Source organism: Marmota monax, unplaced genomic scaffold (genome assembly GCF_021218885.2).
Source record: "Marmota monax isolate L192 unplaced genomic scaffold, Marmota_monax_Labrador192_F-V1.1 WCK01_AAM20220418_F8-fsc00007, whole genome shotgun sequence".
Taxonomy (NCBI): Eukaryota; Metazoa; Chordata; class Mammalia; order Rodentia; family Sciuridae; genus Marmota; species Marmota monax.
The window spans coordinates 15,948,768-15,974,484 of record NW_026692781.1 but is presented as its reverse complement, the minus strand read 5'-3'; the positions used below and the strand labels follow the sequence as shown (position 1 = coordinate 15,974,484).

At 36.0% G+C, this 25,717-nt stretch overlaps 1 protein-coding gene across 5 annotated transcripts in view; it reads left to right on the top strand.

The window, feature by feature from the left end:
* Nucleotides 1-25,717, top strand: part of Pde1a (phosphodiesterase 1A) — a 366,193-nt gene that overhangs the window by 230,646 nt on the left and 109,830 nt on the right. For all 5 annotated transcript variants that reach the window (XM_058580302.1, XM_046447395.2, XM_058580301.1 and 2 more), the window contains one exon: nucleotides 24,756-24,869. In XM_058580302.1, the coding sequence (XP_058436285.1) occupies nucleotides 24,756-24,869 (114 nt within the window). The remainder of the gene's footprint in view (nucleotides 1-24,755; nucleotides 24,870-25,717) is intronic.

Genomic DNA, 25,717 nt, shown 5'->3' with positions numbered 1-25,717 from the left:
AGATTTGTACCACCCTTAGAACAAGATATTAAAATGGAGTTTGATAAAGTACAATCTTTTAAGAGCCATGATGCTTTTCACAAATGTAGGTTTGTTGCTATGGCATCCTAGCTAACCACTAATTTAATCAAAGGCACTTTCCCTTGCCTGTGCTTTCACTTTATAATCTTTATATTTTTGTCAAAAAATGTCAAGTTATAGCAATGTTTCTTTGTATCTTTTGATTGGGGTCAAGACCCAAGTTCCTAAGAATGATTTATTTCCTTCTAAATGAATATATCTTCTTTCCTTCCAGAAAACCTTTAGATTATGTCTTTCCCTGTTAAATTAATGATCATTCATTATTTTTTTTCTGAGTTTAGTTGAAAAGATTTAAAACATGTGCATGCACAAACACACACACACATACACACACACACACACACACACACTTTAGAAATAATAATAGAAGCCCAAGCATAGCCTCTAAGTGTTTTTCACTTTCAAATCTAAGAGTTTGTATCATATGGCATTTAATGGAGGCCACCACAGTTACAACACATGTGTGTGTTGTGTGTGTGTGTGTGTGTGTGTGTTGGCGTGTGTGTGAGAAACCCAAGTATCCTTCATATTACAACCATGTGCTCATATGGATAAAGTAGACTCCTCAAAGGGATAACAGTGCAAAAAGTTTGTTGCTATTCTTGGAAATACTTGATGGTTGAAAAAAAAATCCATTAGAATTACTATAATCATACTATATAGGTGACCATTTACCAGTTAAGGGTAGAACTTACCTGGCTGTACATATGTGGACACTTGACAGTTTTTCAGTGTGTTATTTTTTTAAAAAAATTTTGATATTAGATTTCCCAGTCTTTACAAATGATTTTGTCATACCTAAGTTTAAACTTCAAGGATTTGGGAAAGAATTTTTTTTCCTGTGGTGCTGAGGACTGAACCCAGTCTTTGCATATACTTTACCAGAGAGGTATACCCCCAACCTAGAAATATTTCTTCCCTATTACTTATTGACATTGATCAATATTTATAATGATCTTACTCTTATTTCCATCTTGATATAAAAGGAAAGAGCATGGAATTTTGAGAAATACAGAATTGCATCAAATATGCCTTTTCTGTGATTCAAGTGTGTGGATATAGACAGATTAGTGAACACTATAAGCCTAAATGTCCATATTTCAAAATTGGTAATATTTATTTGAGTTTTGTGACTATTAAATAAGCTTTAATAGTTTGTTGAATGAGCTACACTACCAATGATGTTTAGGACTAAAAGATTTCTTCTTCCACAAACATGCACAGACTAAATGTTCATATATTGGGTCAACTGTCTATAAACATCAAAAAGCTCAAATTAGACTTAAAGAATTACATGATGATCTCAAAAGATGCAAAAAAAAAAAAAGCATTTGCCAAAATACAGCTTCCTTTCATGTTCAAAACAGTAGAAAAACTATTGATAATGGGAACGTATCTCAACACTATAAAAGCTATCTATGTTAAGCCTAATGCCAACATCATTCTCTATGGAGAAACATTGAAAGCGTTCCCTCTAAAAACTGGAACACAGGGATGCTTCTCTCTCACCACTTCTATTCAACATAGTCCTGGAAACTCTAGCCAGAGCAATAGACAGATGAAAGAAATTAAAGGGATACACATAGGAAAAGAACTCAAATGCTGATGACATGATTCTATACCTAGAAGACCCTAAAAGTTCCAACAGAAAACTTCTAGAACTAGTAAATGAATTCAGCAAAGTAGCAGGATATAAAATCAATACCCATAAATCAAATGCATTTTTGTACATCAATGATGAATCTTCTGAAAAAGAAATTAGGAAATCTACTCCATTTACAATAGCCAAAAACAAAAAACAAACAAACAAAACAAAACAAAAACAAACAAACAAAAAAATTTTGGATTCAACCTAACAAAAGAGGCAAAAAAAAAAAAAAACATACAAAGAAAAACTACAGAATACTAGAGAAAGAAATTAAAGAAGACTGACTTTACAAAATGGAAAGATCTCTCTTGCTCTTGGATAGGCAAAATTAATATTGTCAAAATGGCCATACTACCAAAAGATATAGATCTAATGCAATTAAAAAAGAATCCCAATGGCATTCCTCATAGAAATTTATTTGGAAAAATAAGAGACCCAGAATAGCCAAAACAATCCTTAGCAAGAAGAGTGAAGCAGGAGGCATCACAATACCAGACCTTAAACTATACTACAGAGCTATTGTAACAAAATCAGTATAGCACTGGCACCAAAATAGACATGTAGACCAACGGTACAGAATAGAGGAGACAGAGACAAACCCACATAAATACAGTTATCTCATATTAGACAAAGATGCCAAAAATGTACATTGGAGAAAGTATAACCTCTTCAACAAATGGTGCTGGGAAAACTGGGAATTCATATGCAGCAAAATAAAATTAAACCTCTATATTTTATTGTACACAAAATTCAACTCAAAGTGGATTGAGGACTTAGAAATTAGGCCAGAGGTGTAGCACCTAATAGAAAAAAAAGCAGGCCCAAATCTTCATCATGTCACCTTAGGACCTGACATCCTTAACAAGATTGCTAAAACACAACAAGTAAAATCAATAATCAATAACGGGATGGACTCAAACTAAAAAGCTTCTTCTCACCAAAAGAAACAATTAATGAAGAGAGAGCCTATAGAATGGGAGAAAAATTTTACCACATTCACATCAGATAGAGCACTAATCTCCAGGATATTTAAAGAACTCAAATAATTTAACACCAAAACAAACAAACAAACAAACAAACAAAACCCAAATAATTCAATCAGTAAATGGGCTAAGGAAATGAGCAGACACTTCATAGAAGAATATATACAAGTGGTCAACACATTTATGAAAAAAAAATTAACATTTCTAGCAATTAGAGAAATGCAAATCAAAACCACTCTAAGATTTCATCTCACTACAGTCAGAATGGCAATTAACAAAAAATCAAGCAACAATAAGTTTTGGCGAGGGTGTGGGAAAAAGGTACACTGATTCATTGCTGGTGGGATTGCAAAATGGTACAACCACTTTGGAAAACAGTATGGAGAAACCTTGGAATGGAAACACCATTTGACCCAGCTATCCCACTCCAAGATCTATACCCAAAGGACTTAAAAGCCACACAGCCACTTCAATGATTGTAGCATCTCAATTCAAAATAGCTAAACTGTGGAAACAGCCTAGATGCTGTTTAATAGATGAATGGATAAAGAAACTGTGATACACACACACACACACACACACACACAATAGGATATTACTCAGGCTTAAAGAAAAATGAAATCATGGCATTTACGGGTAAATGGACAGAGAATATCATGCTAAGTGAAGTAAGCCAATCCCAGAAAAACCAAACACTGAATAGTTTCTCTGATGAATGGATGTTGATCCATAAGTGGGGAGGGCAAGGGAAGAATGGAGAAACTTTAAGATGATAAAAAATTTACTCTGATTGGATCATTACACATTGTATGCATGTATTGAATTATCACACTATAACCCATAAATATGCACAATATATGTGTCAACTTAAAAGAATAAAAAAAGTCAGTATTTTGGTTTCTTTTCTTTAGTATTTTAATCTTCATTTTTTGTCTAAAATTTCATATTAAGCTCAAAACTTATGGCTGTAGTATTAAAAGCTGAATTGACCATTTGTTCATGGTATTAAAAAATATATTTTTCCCTTTCAATTTCCCAGTATTCAATTGTTAAATCAGACTGCATGTACAATGGTATTAGCAGACACTGAGAGAGATAGTTATAAAAAATAATAACATTTTCACAACCTTATTTCTTTAGACAACTGATATTTGTCACACAACTGATTTCTTTAGTTCTCTCTGGCTCTAGAAACACATGGTGAGTATAATGGACAATGAGTATGCATAGTTATTTTTCTCTTTCTTAGCAGCAGGAGCAGCAGCATCTGTTCAACATCTGGTTCTTTCAGGGAGCAGCTGATTATTAGCATTCAAACTGAGTCTTCTAGTCCATGTGTTTAACTTCAGATAGGCTTCTTGAGATTACTTGGTTATTTTATTGGTATCATTTAAAGTTGTATGACCATTTGTTCCACAAGCTTGTTTTAAGTAGTTTTCTTTTCTTTTTTAAAGCAATGCTCTTTTAAACACCACTAAGATAAAGCAGTGTGATTCTTTTACATGGGACATTTAAAAACAAATTACAGGAGAAAAATCAATATCTGTGTTATAGAACTTGAGAGAATTTCACACCTTTGAATAAACATGGTAAAGTAAATGATTGAAACAGAAAATTAATGCTAATATTAACAAATAAAAATGACTCAAGAATTTTAGAGTTCACGGACTCCCTTAGAATATATCTCCAAGTCTTTATAGTTATAGAGCCTTGGAGGTGAATGAAAGTACTGAAGTCAAAAATGATAGAATTATATACAAATAAACTCAGAGTTTCTAGATCAAATGTAATTCTACCTACATAGACTTTCAGTTATGCTGTATAGTTCTTTATTTCTTATTTCTTTTATCATTCTCTCTACCACAGAAAAAACAAAGAGATTATCTTCTAATTGTGAAAAACACAATATTTTTAATACTAAATGGGTAATATCCACTGTGCCAGCCTACTAAATTTCCTGTTTCATAATTGCTGTTTTGTTTAGTTACTTAGGTATGTTATTAAAAAGAAGTCTCACCTTTTTGATACCCTATTATCATCATTTTGTTCATTTAGTTGGGCAGTGAGAAATAAAAGCTTTTTTCTTTTGAAAAAAGCAGTGGATTATCTTATATTCCTATTTTTTTTCAACTTGAAACCTCTATAATTACAGTAGAAGAACAAGAATTTATAAACCAAAAAAAAAAATCAAAGACAAAAAAGGTAATTCAATGGAGAATAGATTACTATAATAAAATTTAGAAATATGGTATGTAAAAGGAAGAACAGTGGTAACTCTAAGAGCAGAGGAACCAAGTGTAGGGTCATCCGTAATAAAAGAAATGAAGCAAAGCTTTTAAAGTTTGAGAGAAAATGCTTCTCAATTTAAAAAAAAATATCTTTCAAAATTATTAATCAACTGGGAAGAAAAAAACCAAAGATTTTTAGCATTCAGAAACTTCAAGAATTATGTCACATGAACACTTTCTTAGAAACTACTGGAGAATTTGCTCTTTCCAGCAAGACAGGGAAGAATTCAGAAAGGAGGAAGTCAAAGGATCTAGAAACAGGGGATTCATAAAATTTGTTCAAGAGAGGCCTTGGGATGGCTACTGTGTAGCACATCTGGAGAGCAATCCAACCAGAGTTGAGCCAGAAGATATAGAGTTCCAAGACAGAGCTCTCCAGAATGAAAGAGAAATTACTGATTGGTATTTGGTGGGTGTAAATGGGATAGGGGGGTAGATTTCAATAGACACGGAAAAGATAATGCCACAAAAAAGGAGGTAATTAATAACTTTGGCTAACAACCACCACTAACTTCAGAAATAGGATTGTAGTCTTCATATACTATTCGTCTATTTAATGAACATTCTATATGTAACCATAAAAATGTAAAACTTGATTATTGGTAAATTCAGAGTATTACAGAACAGAATTGAGAATTGGAATATAATGGGACAGACATATAAAACACCAAAATCCTTATCCACCAGAAGCTTTTGGTGGGTCAAAGAAAATGTAGAATCACCAGATCCCAGGAGCTTTGGGAGTTTCTACAAAGAGACACCAGTGGGCCCATCCAGGGGCATCTGAAACCGGAGAGGAAACAAAGCTTCCATGTAGTGATTTCTGTGAGGAGTCCTCACTGTGTTCCTGGTTGTCTTATCATCCCATGATACAAGTCATCAATTTCAATAATTAAATTCTTAGTTTTACATATTCAGAGTTGTTTAGTTTTCCTAGTTAGTGTCTTATTTATTTTTGTTTCCTAGTGTTAAGTTATACCAAGCTTATGACTCAGTAGTTTATATCTATGCAGTTGCCATTCTAAAAACTGCTTCCATCAATGTAAAAAAAAGGAGGGGGGGGACTTCTATAAAATGCAACCCAAGTTTTTTGTCATTCAATTTTAGTAGTTTCTTAAACATACATGTGTGTGATATGTGGTGGAGGGATCATCTAAATCAGAAGGTTAAAATACTTCTCTTAATATAAAAAACAGCCTTCCCAATAAATACTATGTTCTCAGTCAATTCATTTGAACTCAGTTTGACTGCTTATTATGCCACAAATTGCATCCCCACAGCAGGACTGAGCATTCAAGACTCTCTTCTTTAATCAACTCAATTTTCCTCTCAATGAGTATCAAGAGTATCTGAAAAACTTCTCTGCTCTCTGATAGTATCGGTGGGGGAGATATTTCTCTTTATTACTTTTTTTTAATGTTGTGTAATCTATTTTAATTGGAAAAATTCCATGTTGACTTTTCTTTCCATAGTTTTATTTTTTTGTATGCGTAATTCTCTGAAAATCTATTTTTATATGATTTTCCATTTCTGCTAGTGTATTTTTGAAGCCCATTGGTACATGGTTCTGCATTAACTAAATGTCCCAAACCACTTGCTATGTTTGTCTCCCACTAAGATTTGGATGCTGAAATCCTAACTCCTTTCCCGCACCAGGGGATAGTATCTAAAGGTGGGGCCTTTGGGGTGTGAGTAGTTCTGAAATAAAAGGCCTGCTGAAGCTCATTTGCTCCTTCTGTCACAGGAGTTGACAGTGAGAAAATGAGGAAGTCGGCTCTTGCTGGTGCTGAATCTGCCAACACATTGATCAAGATTTTCCCAGTCTCTGAAACTTCAGAGCTGTGAGAAAGAAATTTCTTGTTTTTTATAAGCTACCTAGTAGATGGGATTTTGTTATAGCAGCTTGAATGGACAAAAGGCACCACTGTTAAACACCCCTTTTCATTTTGGTGGAACCAATGCTAAGATCTTCGTGCTCAGCCCTAACAGCAATAGACTGCAGTTTATCAGCCCCTCATTATTTCAGGAGTTCCTATCTGCCTACCCAACCTCCTGTTCACTCACTTTCAGTCGTTCTAGATCATATTCATATTTGACTTTCCTAAAAGAACTCAAAATGCTATACTTTCCCTTTTTAAAAAAATTTTGCAAAAGAAAATGTGGTGATTTCAGCCATGGTAATTCATGCCACTCTCATACTGTATAGGGTTTCCACCTATTTCCCTTTCTCTTTTTCACTTAAGATAGGTTTGCATTTTATGACTAACTCAAACTTCAAACATGTGCATGTTTTCAGTCAATTCAGTACATGAGCCTGGCATATATAATGAACAGGTTTGTATTTAATTATGTTAAATCTAATTTTCTTTTCTTGACTTCATTCACCATGTGTCTAAAATACCCCTAGAACAGCTAGAGTTTAATGTTACCATTAACTCAAGATTGGAATGCTTTGAACCCTTTAGAAAATTTCTGTTCACTTCCAATTCAATATGTATTTTGAGGCCCTGTTATTTTTTAATCACTTAAATTTGTCATGGATAATGATTCCAAAACTACCAGTTAAAGAACCTGACTTCTAAATTAAGTCACTTTTCTTGTGAGCAACATATGGGTATTTTAACTTAATAGAGAACTATGTCATTTGAAATACTTTTATTTTTATCAAAAAATGCAGTCAGTTCTCTAGGAGTAAATAATCTTGATAGTTTAGTTCTTTTAGTTCCTTCTTTGAAAGAGAGAACTCTATTTCCAAATAATCTGCTTTTAGTGTATCTTGATTTATCAACTTCAGACTTTATTTACAAACACTCAAAAATGATAATAGAACAAATAATTTGCCTATTAACTTCATCAACATTCTTACCTGAATCTTCTCAAGAGTTATATTGCACCTATATTTTGTTGTTGTCATTAATGTTTATAATAGTACCACTTCATTAACATTAATTAATTGACAAATATTGTGCTTTAACTGTTTCCTATCTTGTACAACAATTTTTTTTCTTCTGAAATTTTGCAGTGGTGCTGAGGTTTGAACCCAGGGCCTCACACATGCTAGGTGAGTGCTCTACGGCTGAGCCACAACTCCAGCCCTGTATTTTAAAAATATGTATATAAAACAAGTTTATGAATGTTCTAGTGATCTGTCCAAAGAAGAAATCCCAAACATTCTATTAGTTCCATTGTTCATAGATTCCATTCTTTCCCTTGTAGGATCCATCCACTTCCTTTCTTCTGTACTCCTGTGTCAATCTGGACTAACTAATTCCTAATGGGCACACATCTATTTTTCTGGGACTTCCTTTTCCCATTTGTTTGCATTATATTTTCTCTTATGTCTCTGTTATATGTAAACGTATTTCCCTGTGGCCTAAAAAATAAGAATAAATTTTCCTCAAACTTGCTTGATAGTTTGAGAACAGAATGTGAGGCAGGCCCTGGGACTCTCTACATAATAATCAGGGCCCAGTGAACTCAATGCAAAATTAAAATATTCAATGTCTTTTTATCAAAATTATTAAGTTCAAGATGGAGACAGCAAAGCACTAAACTAAGTGTGAGACCCTTATAAGTGCAAGACCCTGTGTAACTAACAAGGCACATGCTTATGAAGTAGGCCTTGACTGACTTTTCCTTTGTTAACATTCTCTATCTCTACTCCTTATTCCCTATATGTAGAACTCTAGTGAACTGGATATTAGATCCCCCAAATTGATTATCTACTAATCTTATCTTTATTATCCTCGTATCCATTCTGCTATCTTATTATTTACCTCCTGGCATGGTAACTAGACATTTTCCTCTACCACTTTGATTGATATTTTCGTGTAAATTATTAGGGTTAATTTTAAAGAGCTGTTTTATCACCATTTGTTCCATTAACAATAACAAAAGTGGCCTATGTTCCTGCTTCATGGATGCAGCTCTTCTCTTTTCTCAGAGTTCTTTTGTTTCTCTCTTAATGTTTCTCTTTGGGCTCCATGTTGTTTCCATTCCATCCAAGTGTTTTTGTTTTTTTTGAATGAATTTGTTTGTATTTGTCTGTGACTTTCATGTTGGAGGTTACCATCAATGCCTATTGACCACTGACAGGCCATTGAAGAGCAAAGCCAAGGCACAGTGCCGGACACATATAATCCCAGCTATTCAAGATGTTGAGGCAGGAAGATGCTGAATTTGAAACCAGCCTGGGAAACTTACCAAGATCATGATTGATTGCCCCTGGGTTCAGTTTCCAGTAGTACCAAAAAAAAACCCAAAAAAACAAAAAACCCAAACTATATCTACTTCCTATCTATCTACCTACCTACACACACACACACACACATAGATATACATACATGTATATACATATATGTATATGTATGTACACACATATATTTGTGTATATGTATGTGTGTAATATATATATGTACATGGAAAGTCAATATTTGAGAATGCCTTTATATTTTCATATGTTCACATATATATACACATATGTACATGTGCACAGATATAAGTAAAAATATATATAAAATATATATCATATATTTATTTATTTATTTATTTATTTTAATTTATTTTTTTGAAGAGTGAGGCTTTGAAAAGTTCTTAGAATCTCTGGGTATGTGAGAGCTGCTTGTCCCCTGAGGGGTGCACTGAAGGATGAGCAGGCAGTGCATCATGACATTCTAGAATTTCACTTGTCTCAATCTCTCCAATCTTCAGCATTCTCCACTCTTTGAATAGCTAACCTGACTTACTGTCACTCAACATGCTGACTTTCACAGAATCTGTTTTCAACTGGCTGTCTCACTTCTGGTTTCCTATAGGTTTGGTAGGGTAATTTCTCCAGGGTAAGGAAAGAAATCCAAAATATCTAAAAGATCTCTACCCAATCCTTCTGATTGATGTCTGACTACTCTTTTTGCATTGTAAGATCACTGGACTCCCTACCTCCTGAGCTGTTCTAGGTTCAGGAGTCATTAATTGTCTTGCTTCTCTCTATAATCACCCTTTGAAAGCACATGGATTTCTTCTCTTTTATACCTTCTAAGACTGTTACCTCATCTCACTATATAGTTTTTCCAAAAATATGCTACAAACTTCTCTGTTGTTTTCATCTTTCCTGTTCTGTTTTTCCATACAGCTGTTTTACCTTTTCAACCTCTTTATGTCATTAATTTTCAGTAGTGAGCAATAATAAAGACATTTTTTTAATCTGCCAAGTTTAAATGCAAACCATAAATCTCATTTCACCTACTTCTTTTTTTGTCAAACTGTAAAAATATACCACAAACTTTCTGGTTCAGTTCACATTAGCATCCCTCAACAAACAGCCCCTTCAAGAGTCAGGCTTCTCCAGTGTGAAAGTATGAATTTGGACTCATGGATTTCCAGAATTTCCTATGTAGTAATGATAATGAAAACTTGGTCCTTTTTCTTAATGCTGATCCAATAACAAGAACAAAATTTTGAGGAAAAGAAATTTTATTACTTTGCTAGCACAGGAGAAAGGCAATAGACTCATGCCCAGAGGCTGCCATTCTAACTATCAGGGGGAACAGAAGGCTGTAAAAAAGGAAATACCAGGGCTGTTTTCAAAGTATCATCACCAACGGATCTAATTAATGCTTAGCTAATATCCTTGGAAGAACTGTTGTTCCGGTTTCTAGGTTCAGTGTTTCTTTATTGGGTGGACAGTGAGCAGAGGTGCAGAAAACTCAGCCTACAACAGAAAGAATGTTGATCTTGCTTTCCCCATAGATGAGGAGGGGAAGAGGGAAAAGAAGGGAAAAAATCATATCAGTTTTAAAATAAGCTGCCAGTGGTTGAGAAGCTAGTTTTATATTCAAAGCATGAAAGAGACTCCTGTTCCATGAAAGGGAACCTGTTACAGTAGGTGATCCATAGCATTTTATGCAGCTTCCTATCCCCTTTGGCCATTGGCCAGATGCTGTTCACTACAGGAAACTCTGGGAAGCAGCTCTCTAGGTGTTAAATTGCTCGTCTCTATGAATACCAGAAAGAAAAAGAAACAAAAAATGGTGAATGTGAGTCAGGCAAGCCTTCAACAACTTTAAAGCCCTGCCTTTACTGTCTTTTTAACACATTCATAGATTTGCCTTTAAGATCTCCATAAAAGGAAATGCCATTATGGGATGGATGATAGAAGTTCGGCAAGAAAAATGATAGAGTCAAAACAGGTACTTTGAGAAGCCATGAGACAACCGTCTTCGCATCATGAGATTATCTGCAGTTGTACATGCAATTACAGAATTACATGACTCCTCTGAGCTAGTGACATAGGACTCCAGGAATGCATAATCAATAGACCTGTATCATCAAGGCATGGCAGAGAGAAAGAGGGAGTAACGGAGACAGAAGGAGTGATATGGAGAGAAAGAAAAACAAAGATTGAAAGGGAATTCTGTAGATGGCTGCCAGATAAATAGCCTTTTAAGGAGGAAGAGGAAGAGGAGGAGGAGGAGGACGAGGAGGAGGAGGAGGAGGAGGAGGAGGAGGAGGAGGAGGAACAGAAGGAGAAGGAGGAGGAACAGGAGGAGGAGGAGGAACAGGAGGAGGAGGAACAAGAGGAGGAGAAATTGCCTCCAGGGAGAGCAGAAAAATTTGTGTATTTCACTTTTCTCCTTTCCCTTGTTTCCTCTGATTCTCCACATTTGTGAAATCCAACTGGACACCTGCTGTGGACCCTATAGGCCAGTCTCAGAACAAGAAGCAGAGTAAAGAACAGTAAAGCAAACCTGGACAAATGAAAGATATTTAGCATAGAGTGTCTACCTGAGCTGAGTGCTATATGAGTTTTGCAAGCTCCAAGAGAGTAACATAAGATAGTAAAATGTTCTTAAGTGGATCTACTGTGTGTGCACTCTATTCCTAATCTGTCTTCTCTGCTTTAAATAACTAACTAGTAGGTAAAATTCACTAATTTTTCTTCATTAGAATAGGCATTTTTAAGTAAATGCATTATATTTTAATATATATTTATTTAAACATCTAATATTTTACAGAAAATCACTGAGTCTACAAAGACCATGGAATTTCAGAGGGGTAACTGTGACCAGGTACAAATGATTGGTTCCCTCTTAGAGTGAAGATGGTATTATGGTGTTGTTTTGTTTTGTTTTTTTCCAAGGAGGAAGAAATGGGTCTTGAGAGCATTTCTAACTCTGAATGTTTGTAAATCTGTACTTAAAAGGCATTTTTCAACATGCTGGAAATTATATAATGTTCATTTCTGTAAGAAAAAAAGTTAATACCTCTTGAAGAGATAATGATTTCTTGGAAAGAAGGAGTATAATTTTGGATTTCTTTTTGCTTAAAAAAAAACTTTTCATCAAACACAGTTGGATATCTATGTCTGTGGATTTCACATCCATGGATTTAACTAACTGGATTGAAAATATTCATTAAAAAAACAAAATCACATCTGTACTGAACATGTACAATCTTTTTTTCTTATCATTATTCCCTAAATAATACAGTATAACAACTTTTTACATACCATTTATTTTGTATTAGGTATTGTAAGTAATCTAGAGATGGTTAAAGTATAGCAGTAAATGTGCATATTAAATACTACACAATTACATGTAAATACTACATGTAAATACCACACAATTTTATGTAAAGGACTTTAGAATTCAGGGATTTTGGTGTCTGCAGGGGTCCTAGTGCCAAAATCCCATAGATACTAAGGGATGGTTATATTCTCTGTCTCAACAAGATTGCTTCACTCCTTTAAGTGTAAACTATAGGCATGTGCAAACATGCTTCTATTTAAGGCTAATAATATTAGCCATACTATTTTTATTGTATATATTTAAGGTATTTTGGTATACATATACATAGTGAAATGATTATTGCAGTCAAGCAAATTAATATATCCATCATCTCACAGTTACATTTGATTGTGAAAGTGCCTAAAATTATGTTAGCAAATTTTCAGTATAAAACATGACAGTATTCTGATTCTTAGTGAAGGTTTGTTTTTGTTTTTGTTGTTTTACATTACTGAGAGTCAAACCCAGGGCCTCACACATGCTATGCAAGTGTTTTAACAGTAAGTTATACTCCCAGCATTCTTAGTAAATTTTTTTAACTAGAAATTCAATTTATCTTTCTTCTTGAGATTTGGTAGTTTGCGTCATTTAAGGAATTTTTCATTTTATCTGAGTTGTTAAATTTCTTGAACGAATGATATTCATTTTAATAATAATTAACATCCTTGTTTACCAATTCTATTTGTCATATTTGGGTCAATTTCAACTGATTGATTTCTATCACCATTATGGGTCCATTTTCCTATTTCTTTGCTTGTCTGGTAATTTTTTATTTGATCAGAGACTAATGCAGGGGGAATCACAGATAAAAAATTGAAATTATAATGAAAGTTAAGAAAGTTTCAGTGTGGAGTAATGAAGTATGATTTAGTTTATAACTAGAGACACCACAATAAATGGTAATCTTCAAAGGACTAATGAGATGGATAACATACTAGATATGCCTAGTAACTACAGCATTGTTCAGATAGTTAAAGATATGGAGGAACAGGGTTTCAGTAAGAAAGAAGAGCTTATATATATGCATGGATGTGTGTATATATACTTATGTATTCAATCCTCATATGTATCCTTATATATATATTCATATGCATGCATATACACGGGTATGCATTCCGTAATAAATATTTGTTGCATGCAAGCAAAGGAGACAACAGGAGTTCTAATAACCCTGAAAATATATATTCCTTTTCAATCTTTTTTGGGTTGTCTGTGTGAGTTGTGAGTTTGCTTTTAAACCACACTGAGAAGTCTCTGTGAGGGGCATGTTCATTGTGCAACAAGCACAGCCTCTTATTCATTGTTGTGGTTGCTGATGGGCCATTCCCTTGTGAACAGCTGTTGGCTGTAGGACTTAGTGGTGCACCTACAGATAGTCTCTGAGAGGGGAGCACCTCTTAGTTTACATAAAGTTTCTTTCTGCCATTCTTGAGTTCTTTTGGATTTATGTTTTTATTCTTTTCATTTATCAGTTAGAATTGGGTTCAGTCACATAAAAAAATTCAAAATAGCAATGGCTATACCACAATCCTTTTCATATGAAACAAGTCCAGAGGTGGGTAGTGTCTCTCAGGTGATTAACAGCTTGATATCCTGGCCACTTGCCGCAGTCTGGCTGGGCACAAATGCCGCAGTCTGGCTGGGCACACAATCACGAGCCACCACACAGCTTGTAGATTCAAACAGCAACTCTTTATTCCCGAACTCACACCAGCCGTCTACAATCACGTTCTGGGGAAATCCACGTTCTCTGCCCAAATCCACCTCCACTGGGCTTCTATCTCCAAAATATATTGTCTGAATCCCGTGAGAACTCAAGGGGAACTCAGGCAGCAGGATACGCCCTATTCCCAGCAGGAATAATCTTAAACCTTAAACCTGGAACCTAAACTGGGAACACCCTAAACACGATTATCTTAAAACCGGGAACACCCTAATCTGCCTTGGTCCTTGAGCAAGGTCACGTACATTCAATGTCACTGCAACATGGGGTACGCTGGCAAGGAAATTGTCATACCTACTTGGCTAATGGCTCCCAGCATCTCCCCCCTTCTGATTAATTAAACAACAAGCAATGTGGCTTAAGGACCGTGCCTGGTAGGTTGTCCAATTCAACATATGGTTCTTACCCGTCATGGGAAAAACTGACCTTTAGGCGTCAGCCTCCTGTCTTAGGTTGATACCACTGCAATTGAATCATACCCGTCACTGACTACCGGTCCAGCATACAGCCATACTTGTGGATAGGTCTATGCACCAGTGGGGGGGTGAGGTTCTTTGCCTCACCTCTGTTGGCCCCCAAATTTGGCCTTGGTGCCAGTGGGGGAGTGAGGTTAATGTGGCTTATGGACCGTGCCTGGTAGGTTGTCCAATTCAACATATGGTTCTTACCCGTCATCGGAAAACTGACCTTTAGGTGTCAGCCTCCTGTCTTAGGTTGATACCACTGCAATTGGATCATACCCGTCACTGACTACCGGTCCAGCATAAGCCATTGGCCCCCAAATTTTAGACCATCACTAGCAGAAGGGAGGAGGATACAGAAATGCCACGACACCAAGCCAATTGACGGCTCCTTGGGAAAAATTGCATCCTGGTGACACCATCAGCAAAGATATGTCAGCACTACCACAATTAACATGGGGTGCGCTGGCAAGGAAATAAAAATTGCATCACTAGTGACACCATCAGCAAAGATATGCCAGCATTACCACAATTCGCTGCACCAAACGATAGTTACATAGTCCAGGCAAGTTCTGCAAGCAGTTCAAAGCAGAGGAATCTATCAATATGTCCATTTCCTCCCAAAATCCGTTTCCTCCCAAAGTAAGTTGACTCTTTGATTGAGCATTACTTGTTGAGTTCTTCACCAGCACTGGGATGGAGATAGGAATTCTGGCAATGATGCTAAAGAGACATTATCCTGAAAAGAATTATTAAATATAATGAAAAGGAAAGGTGAAAGTAAACAAACAGATCTGTTAACCTACTTTAAAAACAATCCTTAACAGCCTTTTACCTAATTTAAACTAGTAAACAAACAGATCTGTTAACCACCTTTAAAAACAATCCTTAACAGCTGTTTACCTAATTTAAATTAAACCCTTTAAATCACGTGAATAAAAAAAATAATAATTCGGATCCATTTTTTCATGAGCGCTCCTCATATAAGAAATATGGACATACGCACATACAGACATACAACACAAAACACAAGAGTGTACACAAACGTACAACACATAAGAAAATAGTAAAGGCCTTGTAGCTTTACCTGGGTGAAATCTCCATTGCAATGTTTAAAAACTCCACAGTCAAAAAATAAAACTGATCAGAAAAACATTAACCTAGGTTTGTATGAGCTCAAAAAATAAAAATAGAACCTTATGATGTGGAAAAATGCAATAATAAAATAGCTATTGAAAAAAGCATCCTGGTTAATCACTGTCACAGATGTAAGAATGGCCAAGCTGGAGTTCTGGATATCAGCTGTTATGGATTTGAGTCAAATCATCTTCTTTTCGATCTGTAGAAACTGTTTTAGTTAATCTCTCTGGAATCCAAATGGGCTGCTGTTCTCCCTGTGGAAAAACACAAACAGACCCCCGACTCCAGACAATCACTGGGTCAGGACCTTTCCATTGTCCTGTTAGAATATCTTTCCAAAGTACTTTAGGCTTATGTACATTTTTTGGATACATATGCCTTTCCGCAGCACTAAGTCCTGATGAATCCAAATTTTAAAAGTTTAGAGTAAAAAGGGTTATTTTAAGTTTATCTTTGGGGGATATATACCCCCTTCCAATTCCCTCATTTTGCTTTAATAAGTATGTTTTAATAGTTTGATGAGCTCTTTCAACTATGCCTTGTCCCTGTGGATTGTATGGGATTCCTGTTATATGAGTAATACCAAATGATGAGCAAAATTGTTTAAAAGAGGTAGAGGTATAGCCAGGACCATTATCAGTTTTTAACTGTTTAGGAACGCCCACAGTGGCAAAATTTTGTAAGCAATGAGCTATAACATCTTTAGTTTTTTCTCCGGCATGAAGGGAGCCCATCAAAAATCCAGAAGAAGTATCGACTGTAACGTGTAAATATTTTAATTTTCCAAATTCTGGCAAGTGTGTGACGTCCATCTGCCAAATATGGTTAGGTATCAGTCCTCTAGGATTGACTCCAAGATTAACTTGTGGTAAAAATGTCACACAATTTTGACATTGTTTTATTATATGTCTGGCTTGTTCCTTAGTTATTTTAAAACGCTTTTGTAAAGTATTAGCATTAACATGAAACCTTTTATGAAAATTTGTAGCTTCTTCAAATGTAGAGAAAATATGTATGTCATGTGTAGTTTTATCTGCTAAATCATTGCCTAAACTAAGGGCTCCAGGCAATCCTGTATGTGCCCTAATATGTCCTATAAAGAATGGATCTTTTCTGTCCCAGATTAGACTTTGTATAGTGGAAAACAAAGAGAAAACAGTAGAAGAAGGGGAAATCCTACCAGCATCTTCAAGAGATACTATAACATTAACTACATACTGACTATCAGAAAATAAATTAAATACAGAATCTTTAAACATCAAAAAAGCTTGTAAAACTGCATTAAGCTCTACCTTTTGAGCTGATTGTTTGGGTACTAAAAATGTAAAAGTTTGATCAGGGGTAACTACTGCTGCTGTACCATTATTTGACCCATCAGTGAATATATTTGGAGCATTCATGATAGGTGTTTTTCTTGTCATTTTAGGAAAAACTACAGGATGCTTAGACCAAAAAGACAACAAAGGATTAGATGGTAAATGATTATCAAATGAAACATTAGATTTACACATGATTATTGCCCAAGTATTTAACTCATTAGCTAACTCATCAATTTGATCCATAGTATATGGAGTAATAATTTTATTGGGAGAAATTCCAAACACTCCCTTCGCTGCTTTTATTCCTTTGAGTATTAATTGTCCTACAGCCTCAGGATACCTAGTAAGAATAGTGTTAGGAGAATAAGATAAATGTATCCACAATAATGGACCTTCTTGCCAAAATACTCCTGTAGGAATATTTTTTGTTGGTAGTACAATAAATAATAAAGGCATACTTATATCAATTCTATCCAAATGTATGTTTTCCATATATGTTTCAATAATTTTTAATGCCTTTCTTGCTTTAGGAGTTAACATGCGGGGTGAATTTGGATCTGATGGACCTTTTAGAATATCAAATAAAGGTCCCAATTCTCCTGTTGGTATACCTAGATAAGGCCTTATCCAATTTATGTCTCCTAATAACTTTTGAAAGTCATTAAGTGATTTGAGTTGATCTACTCGTATTTGAATTTTTGGTGGACGGACCATGGTTGAGGATAATAGAACTCCTAAATAATTAATTGGAAAATTTAATTGTACTTTATCTATTGCTATCTCTAGATTATAATTTTTTAATAAGTTTGTAAGTGTGGCATAACATTCCAGCAATATGTTTTTATCTTTATGTGCCAATAATACATCATCCATATAGTGAAATATTTGTAGTTCAGGATTTTGATTTCTAAGTGGCTGGATTGCTTTGTTAACATATATTTGACACATAGTTGGACTGTTAGCCATCCCTTGAGGGAGTACTTTCCATTCATATCTCTGATCAGGACCTTCATGATTTAATGCAGGGATAGTAAATGCAAAACGTGGACTATCCTCGGGATGAATTGGAATTGAAAAAAAACAATCTTTAATATCTATAGCTAAAACATGCCAGGTTTTTGGCAAAGCAGACAATTGAGGAATCCCTGATTGAGCAGGTCCCATAATAACCATCTCATTATTAATGGCTCTTAAATCTTGCAACAATCTCCATTTACCAGATTTCTTTTTGATGACAAAAATGGGAGTATTATGGGGAGATATGGAAGGTTGTATATGTCCTTCCGCTAATTGTTGTTTGACCAGATCATGGGCTACTTGTGTCTTTTCTTTAGTCAGGGGCCACTGAGGAACCCACACTGGTCTTTCTGATTTCCAAGTAATTTTGATTGTCTCAGTGGCCCTTTCTGAAAATCCAACCCATGTCTGTCTGTTCCTTGATCTATTTGTACTGGTGCTGCTATACCTTGCCCTAGTTTTCCTAATCTTTTTTCTTTCCTAAAGCCTTGTCTAGCCCTAGTAGTGGGCGCATTAGGATTGATGTTATTTGTTAACGTCAAACCTAATTGATCTAGGACATCTCGTCCCCATAAATTTATAGGAAGATGATCCAATACATATGGCTGTATAGTTCCTTCACATCCTTCAGGATCCTTCCAATCTAATACCATTGCACTTCTATGGGGATTAGTCGCCACTCCTAGGCCTCGAAGCGTTTGAGTGGCTTGTTGTAATGGCCAATGTTTTGGCCATTCTTGACGAGATATGATGCTAAGGTCAGCTCCTGTGTCCAGTAGCCCATTAAACTCATGACCTTGAATATTTAGTTTTAGCATTGGGCGAGAATCTAAATTTAAAGACAACATAGCCCAATCTACACCTGTGGAGCCTAATCCCCTGGAACCTCTTTCTACACTATGACTAGGAAATTTATTATGTAGGCTGGGTATTATTAACAACTGTGCTATTCTATCTCCAGGTGAAATTACTGATATACCTCTTGGAGAACTAGCTATAATTTTTATTTCACCTACATAATCGGGATCAATTACCCCAGGACTTATCATAAGTCCTTTTAATGTAGATGAACTACGTCCCAATAATAAGCCTACTGTTCCTTGGGGAAGAGGTCCTTTTACTCCTGTGGGAATGATTTGAACTCCCATCTCTGGAGTTAATACTGCTCTGGCAGAGGCACAGATGTCCAACCCTGCGCTCCCTCTGGTTTGTCTGATGAGGGATTTAATGGACAATGTGTCCTGGGCACTACCCTGATGGTGTTGCTGGGATCCTCCACTGCCCCGTATATTTGTGGTTGTGGGCCCCGGAGCATTGGGCCCCCCTGTCCGTTTTTTGGCAATGGAGCCTGATGCCTTTCTCCACGATATCGTGGGTAAATACCTGGTCTTTGTCCGTTTTTTGATAAAGGAGTACCCTCAATGGTGGTTTGAGAACGGCATTCATTAGCCCAATGTCTCCCTCTACGGCATCGTGGGCAAATACCCGGTATTCTATTCCTTTGATACCTACTTTTGTTAAACCCTCCTCCTATGGGGCAATTCCTTTTAAAATGTCCTGTTTGTTCACAATCATAGCATGTTTTTGGCCTGGCATCTAAAGCCTGTTGTACTGCAGCTGCCAAGACTTGCCCTTGTTCATTAATATCTCTACATAATTTAATATATGTGTTTAAATCTTCATGTCTCCATGGTCTAATAACCTCTCTGCAGCAACGATTTGCTTGGTCATAAGCCAGTTGTTTTATTAATGGCATTGCTTGTTCTGTATCCCCAAAAATTTTGGCAGCCGTTTGAATTAGCCTATCTACAAAGTCAGCGTAAGGTTCATTAGCTCTCTGTATTACCTTAGATAGCTGACCTTGTAAATCTCCATGTCCTTGTAAAGTCTTCCATGCCCTAACTGCGTCTGCAGCAATTTGTGCATATATAGCAGGATCATATTCAATTTGTTGCCGTTGACCCTCATAAGGTCCTTTTCCTAACAACATATCTAGATTTCTTTGAGGGTAACTGGCTGCTGCATTTCGCCTAGCTGTCTCCACGCAAAATTCCTCATTGGCAACCTTCCATAACAAATATTGTCCTCCATTTAGTACAGATTTACACATGCTAGCCCAATCTGCTGGCGTCATGTCCAAGTTAGTAATGGACTCGACCATGCTTACCGTGAAGGGAACTTGGGGACCATAGGTTGTTACAGCCTCCTTTAACTGCTTCACTGTTTTAAAATCTAAAGCACGGTGAATTCGCTGCCCTCCTGCCTGTTCAAGTACAGGGCATGCTAATCTTTGAGGTCCTGTCTCAGGATCCCATTTATCAACTACGGGGTTTGAGGGCCACTCAGCTGTCTCCATCGGTGGGGCTGTTGGTTGAATTATGCCCTCTTGTGATAAAATGGAGTTAGTAACAGCCTCCTATTGTGGCCTTTTTCCTAACAACCCCTTTTCCTTTAAATTTTCTTCCTCTGTCTGACTAGCTCGAGAGACCTTCTCTTTTGTTTGATCTAAAATGTCTTTCTCCATGGTCTGAACCTCTAACAATTTACTTAACATCTTTTCGGTTTGTTTTTTACTAATTTCTAATCTACTATAAAGATAACGCAACCCAATAAGATAGCACAAAACAAAGCCGAAACTGAATGAAACAAAAACGGAATAAAAAATCGTTGTATCAATTTTCTCTTCCTCAGGGCCGACAAACTTCAAACCTTTAGTCAACCATTTTTTCCAGTTTGCCTGAGAAATTTCTAGGGATAGGCAGCTTGAAACAAAAACAAGATAAATCAAAACAATAACACATTGTTTTTTGAGTTGGTCACCCATTCTTTTGCTCTTCCTCAGGGGCGAGCAATTTCACTTACCTCCGAGCTTCAGAAGTCCCCCGTACAGGCCACCAAATGCCGCAGTCTGGCTGGGCACAAATGCCGCAGTCTGGCTGGGCACACAATCACGAGCCACCACACAGCTTGTAGATTCAAACAGCAACTCTTTATTCCCGAACTCACACCAGCCGTCTACAATCACGTTCTGGGGAAATCCACGTTCTCTGCCCAAATCCACCTCCACTGGGCTTCTATCTCCAAAATATATTGTCTGAATCCCGTGAGAACTCAAGGGGAACTCAGGCAGCAGGATACGCCCTATTCCCAGCAGGAATAATCTTAAACCTTAAACCTGGAACCTAAACTGGGAACGCCCTAAACACGATTATCTTAAAACCGGGAACACCCTAATCTGCCTTGGTCCTTGAGCAAGGTCACGTACATTCAATGTCACTGCAACATGGGGTACGCTGGCAAGGAAATTGTCATACCTACTTGGCTAATGGCTCCCAGCAGCCACTTCCATCTTTCATCTCAGCATTGTTCCTTGGGTACCTTCCTTTGTAATCCTGGATGGCATCTGGACATTTGGATAGCTCCCCCTCATTCTAGACCTTAAGACATGGGCAAGGGATATGAGAGGACTCCTTTTAGCTGAGTACACCCTCTTCAAAATAATTGTTCAGAAAGTTTTACACAAAAACCTCCATTCACATATCACTGGCCAGAATTTAATCACTTGGCCATACCTATCTCCAAGAGCCTGGTCAGTGTTGTTTTTGTTTTTCTTTAAGTGGGAAAAAACTGCTAATTCAAATTAAAATAGACTGCAGCTACTCAGAAATAAAAGCAGGTAATAACCTGAAGTTTCTATTTTTTTCATTTTTTTATTTAAATAATTTGAACTGATATATAAAACCATAAAAATATATATTTATGGTGTATCATGTGATATTTTGATGGACATACATTGTATAATATTAAAATCATAGCTATTTCCTCAAATATTCATCATATATTTCCAGTGAAACACTCAAAATACTTTATTCTTACTTTTTAAAATATACAGTACATTATTATTATTTATTGTCATCCTTTATTATTTACTATAAGTAGCACACCAGAACTTCTTACTCCTACCTAACTGTAATTAACTACCCACTTATGGACAGTTCTTCTCTTCTTCTCGTCCCCTCTACTCTAGGAACCGTCTACTCTCAACTGCTATGAGATCAAATTCCTCTATTTCCCTTAGGAGCAAGATCATACAGTACTTGTCTTTCTGTGCTGGCATAACACTGGCTTAGCACTGGTATAAAGACAGATACATACACTAAGGGACCAGAACAGAGAGCCCAGAATTAAACTGATGCATCTACTGATGTTTGATTTTCAACAAAGGTGATAAAAACATACATTGGAGAAATGAGTCTTTCAATAAATATTGCTGGAAAATTATATGTCCACATGCAGAAGAATGGAACCAGACCTCTGTTTCTAACTGGTTATAAAAATAAACTTCAAATTTATTAAAGATATAGACATAAGACCTTAAACTATGAAACTGCTAGAAGGAAACCAGTGAATCAGGACATTGGAAAAGAGCAAGGATTTTTTGGATAGATCCTAAAAGCACAGGAAACTAAGCAAAAATTGACAAATGGGATTCATAAAACTAAAAGTCTTCTGCACAGCACAGAAATAATCTCAGAGTGAAGAAATAACCTATAGAATTGGACAAAATATTTGTAAACTATATGTCTGACAGGGGATAATATGTGGAATAGGTTTGGAATTCCCAAAACCCAGTTGTTTTAAAATGGGCAATATACCTAAATAAACAATTCTCAAAAGAAGACATACAGATAACCACACACACAAGTATATGAAAAAATTGATCAACATCACTAATCATCAGGGAAATGAAAATTAAAACCTCGCTCTATTAAGAATGGCTATTGTCAGCTGGGCATGGTGACATATTCCTATAATCCCAGAAACTCAGGAAGCTGTGGTAGAAGGATAGCAAATTTGAAGACAGCCTGGATAGTTTAGCAAGACACTGCCTCTAAATAAATATGTCTGTGTGTGTGTGTGAGTGTGTGCACGCGTGCAAGCACGTGCACAAATAAATAAATAAAAGAATAAGTAAAAGGAATTGGATGTAACTTAGTGATAGAGCAACAAAATAAATAAATAAATAAAGTACTGGTGAGAACAAGGAAAAGAGGAAAAGGGAACCTTTGCACACTGTTGGTAGGAATTTAAATTAATACAACAACCATGAAAATATTATGAAGTTTCCTCAAAGAATTAAAAATAGAATCACCACACTCCCACTACTGGGTATATATCCAAAGGAAATGAAATTAGCATGTGAAAGAGACATCTGTGTTCTATGTTTTTTGTAGCACTATTTACAATAACCAAGAAATGAACATAACCTAAGCATCCATCAACTGATAAATGGAGAAAGAACATGTGGCACATAAACACAATGGAACACTAGTCAGCCATTAAAAGGATGGGTATATTAAGTACTTACTGTTTTTAAAGCATATCATACAACCAAGTACAACCAAATGGTACTATTTCCTGGATAAGAAGTTTTAATCTGGCTGTGGCTTTTTCTCTTGGAGAAATGAAGTGTCTTTTATAGGTGGAGGAATGTCAAATACCTGCTGAAATTCCTAACTTGTCTTCATACCCTAGGCCTCGACATTGGAAATCATCCAAAGCATATTGTCAGAAAATCTGTTAAGTTATCTCTAAGCTAGTGCCTAAAAGTAGATATACTCTATTCTCTCTTTTGAAATACCTTAGAACAAGAGTGGAATTAAGTTCCATCTGGCAGTTCAAGAAAGGAGATCAATCAGTTTCACATTGCTTATCAATGTCATATAGACAGTAAGGAATACTTACTTGTGCTTGGTGTAATGCAGTATTTTTGATTAACAATTTATTGCATAGAAGTTTTTCGCACAGTATTTTTGATTAACAATTTACTGCACAGAAGTTTCCAAAACATTATTCAAGTATTCTGTATTACCTCTCTATATTAGGTATCAATGGCTGCATAACAATATCTCAAAACTCAATGGCTGAAAATAATAAACTTGATTATCTCACTGCCGGTCTCTGTAAATCAGGATTCTAGACATGAATTTGCTGAGTTCTGTGCTCTCAAACTCCTCTGAGAATTGGGGCACATCATTGCATCTGCAAAAATGAGAGAAAATGTTTTTTTTTTTTTTTTTTTTTTTAGGTTTGCCTTAGGTTAAAAAAAATCACAGTAAAATCACTGCATATACATATGTATTTTTTGCTTGATTATATTTTCTGAACTTTTGCCTTTCATCTTTGTTTTCATTGCTGTATACAGTGAACAACAGTAACTGTGGCAGCCAGAAAAGCACTCTAAATAGTCCCTTAGGGCCAACTCCGAAGAAGCAGAGACTCCATACTCTAAAGTCTAGTGATAGGAATATAATTTCATGAGTGTGTTGAATATGTCATCTTGAATTTTCAACTAGCTACCTAATATTATTTTACAAAAGAAGAAAAAAACTTAAAAATATGTCTATTGTATGACTTAGAAATAGTTGTGTGGAAAGTTTTACTTAATTTGTGTTTAATATTATGCTATTTTCCATAGTTATAGTACATCGCTCTAATTCTTTCTCTTTGGCTACTTTTTTTTGGAATAGACTAAGATGCCTAGTGAAGCAGCTGGAGAAAGGTGACGTGAACGTGGTGGACTTGAAGAAGAACATTGAATATGCAGCATCTGTGCTGGAAGCAGTTTATATCGATGAAACAAGGTGAGTCCGGTGTCACCTCCTCTCTCTTTTGTCCTCATTCTTCTCTCCCTTCTTCATTTCTTGGTCTTGACCCTCCTTCACTCAAACAGCAATTGAACATATCTTAATATAAAACCAAAATCAAAATCTTATTAAAAATTTAAAGGTTCCTTTTGATTTAGTTAATTAACTGGACTATGATTCTTTTTTTTAAACATGTACTTTAATCCAAATGCTTTAAGACAACAAAAATATCAAACAATAAATTTATAAAATGAAAGATAATTTATTCTCTTCTTATGCACCCTCACCTTCAGTGTCCTTAGGTCTAGTCTTTAAATGTCAGAGACATGTGTAGCCTTATCTTGGTTTTCATTCAGGTAAGAAATTTTCCTCTAATATCAGAGTTTCTTCTGAGAAATGGCTATGACATGCCCACATGCTCACACTCATGATTTCCTGGAGGGCTTTGTAAAGCTCCAAATATGTCACCACCTAAACCCAGCCTCATCGTTAGCAGACTGGTAAGGAGATTAGGAGATGGAGATTCATTGGAAGAGGGTTGTTATCCCAGTGCTGTGGCTCTCAGCCAGGCCACTTACCCTCCAGGGGATGTTTGGCAGGCCCAAGAGATTTGCCCAGTGTTTCTTGGTGTTTACAGAGTGCTAAGACAAGGTCCTGACTCTCAGAAAAGATAAAGGTGACAGTCAACTGATGAGAGCCTCCCATGAATTCAGAGCTAAGAGGGAACCTGCAGCAGGAGAGAGATAATCTTCTAGAGTTTGACTCAGATTAGGTACTCAGACTTTTCAAAGCCATGATGAAAATGGAATAGAGGTCTTTTGAAGTAATAAAGAGTACCGGCATCA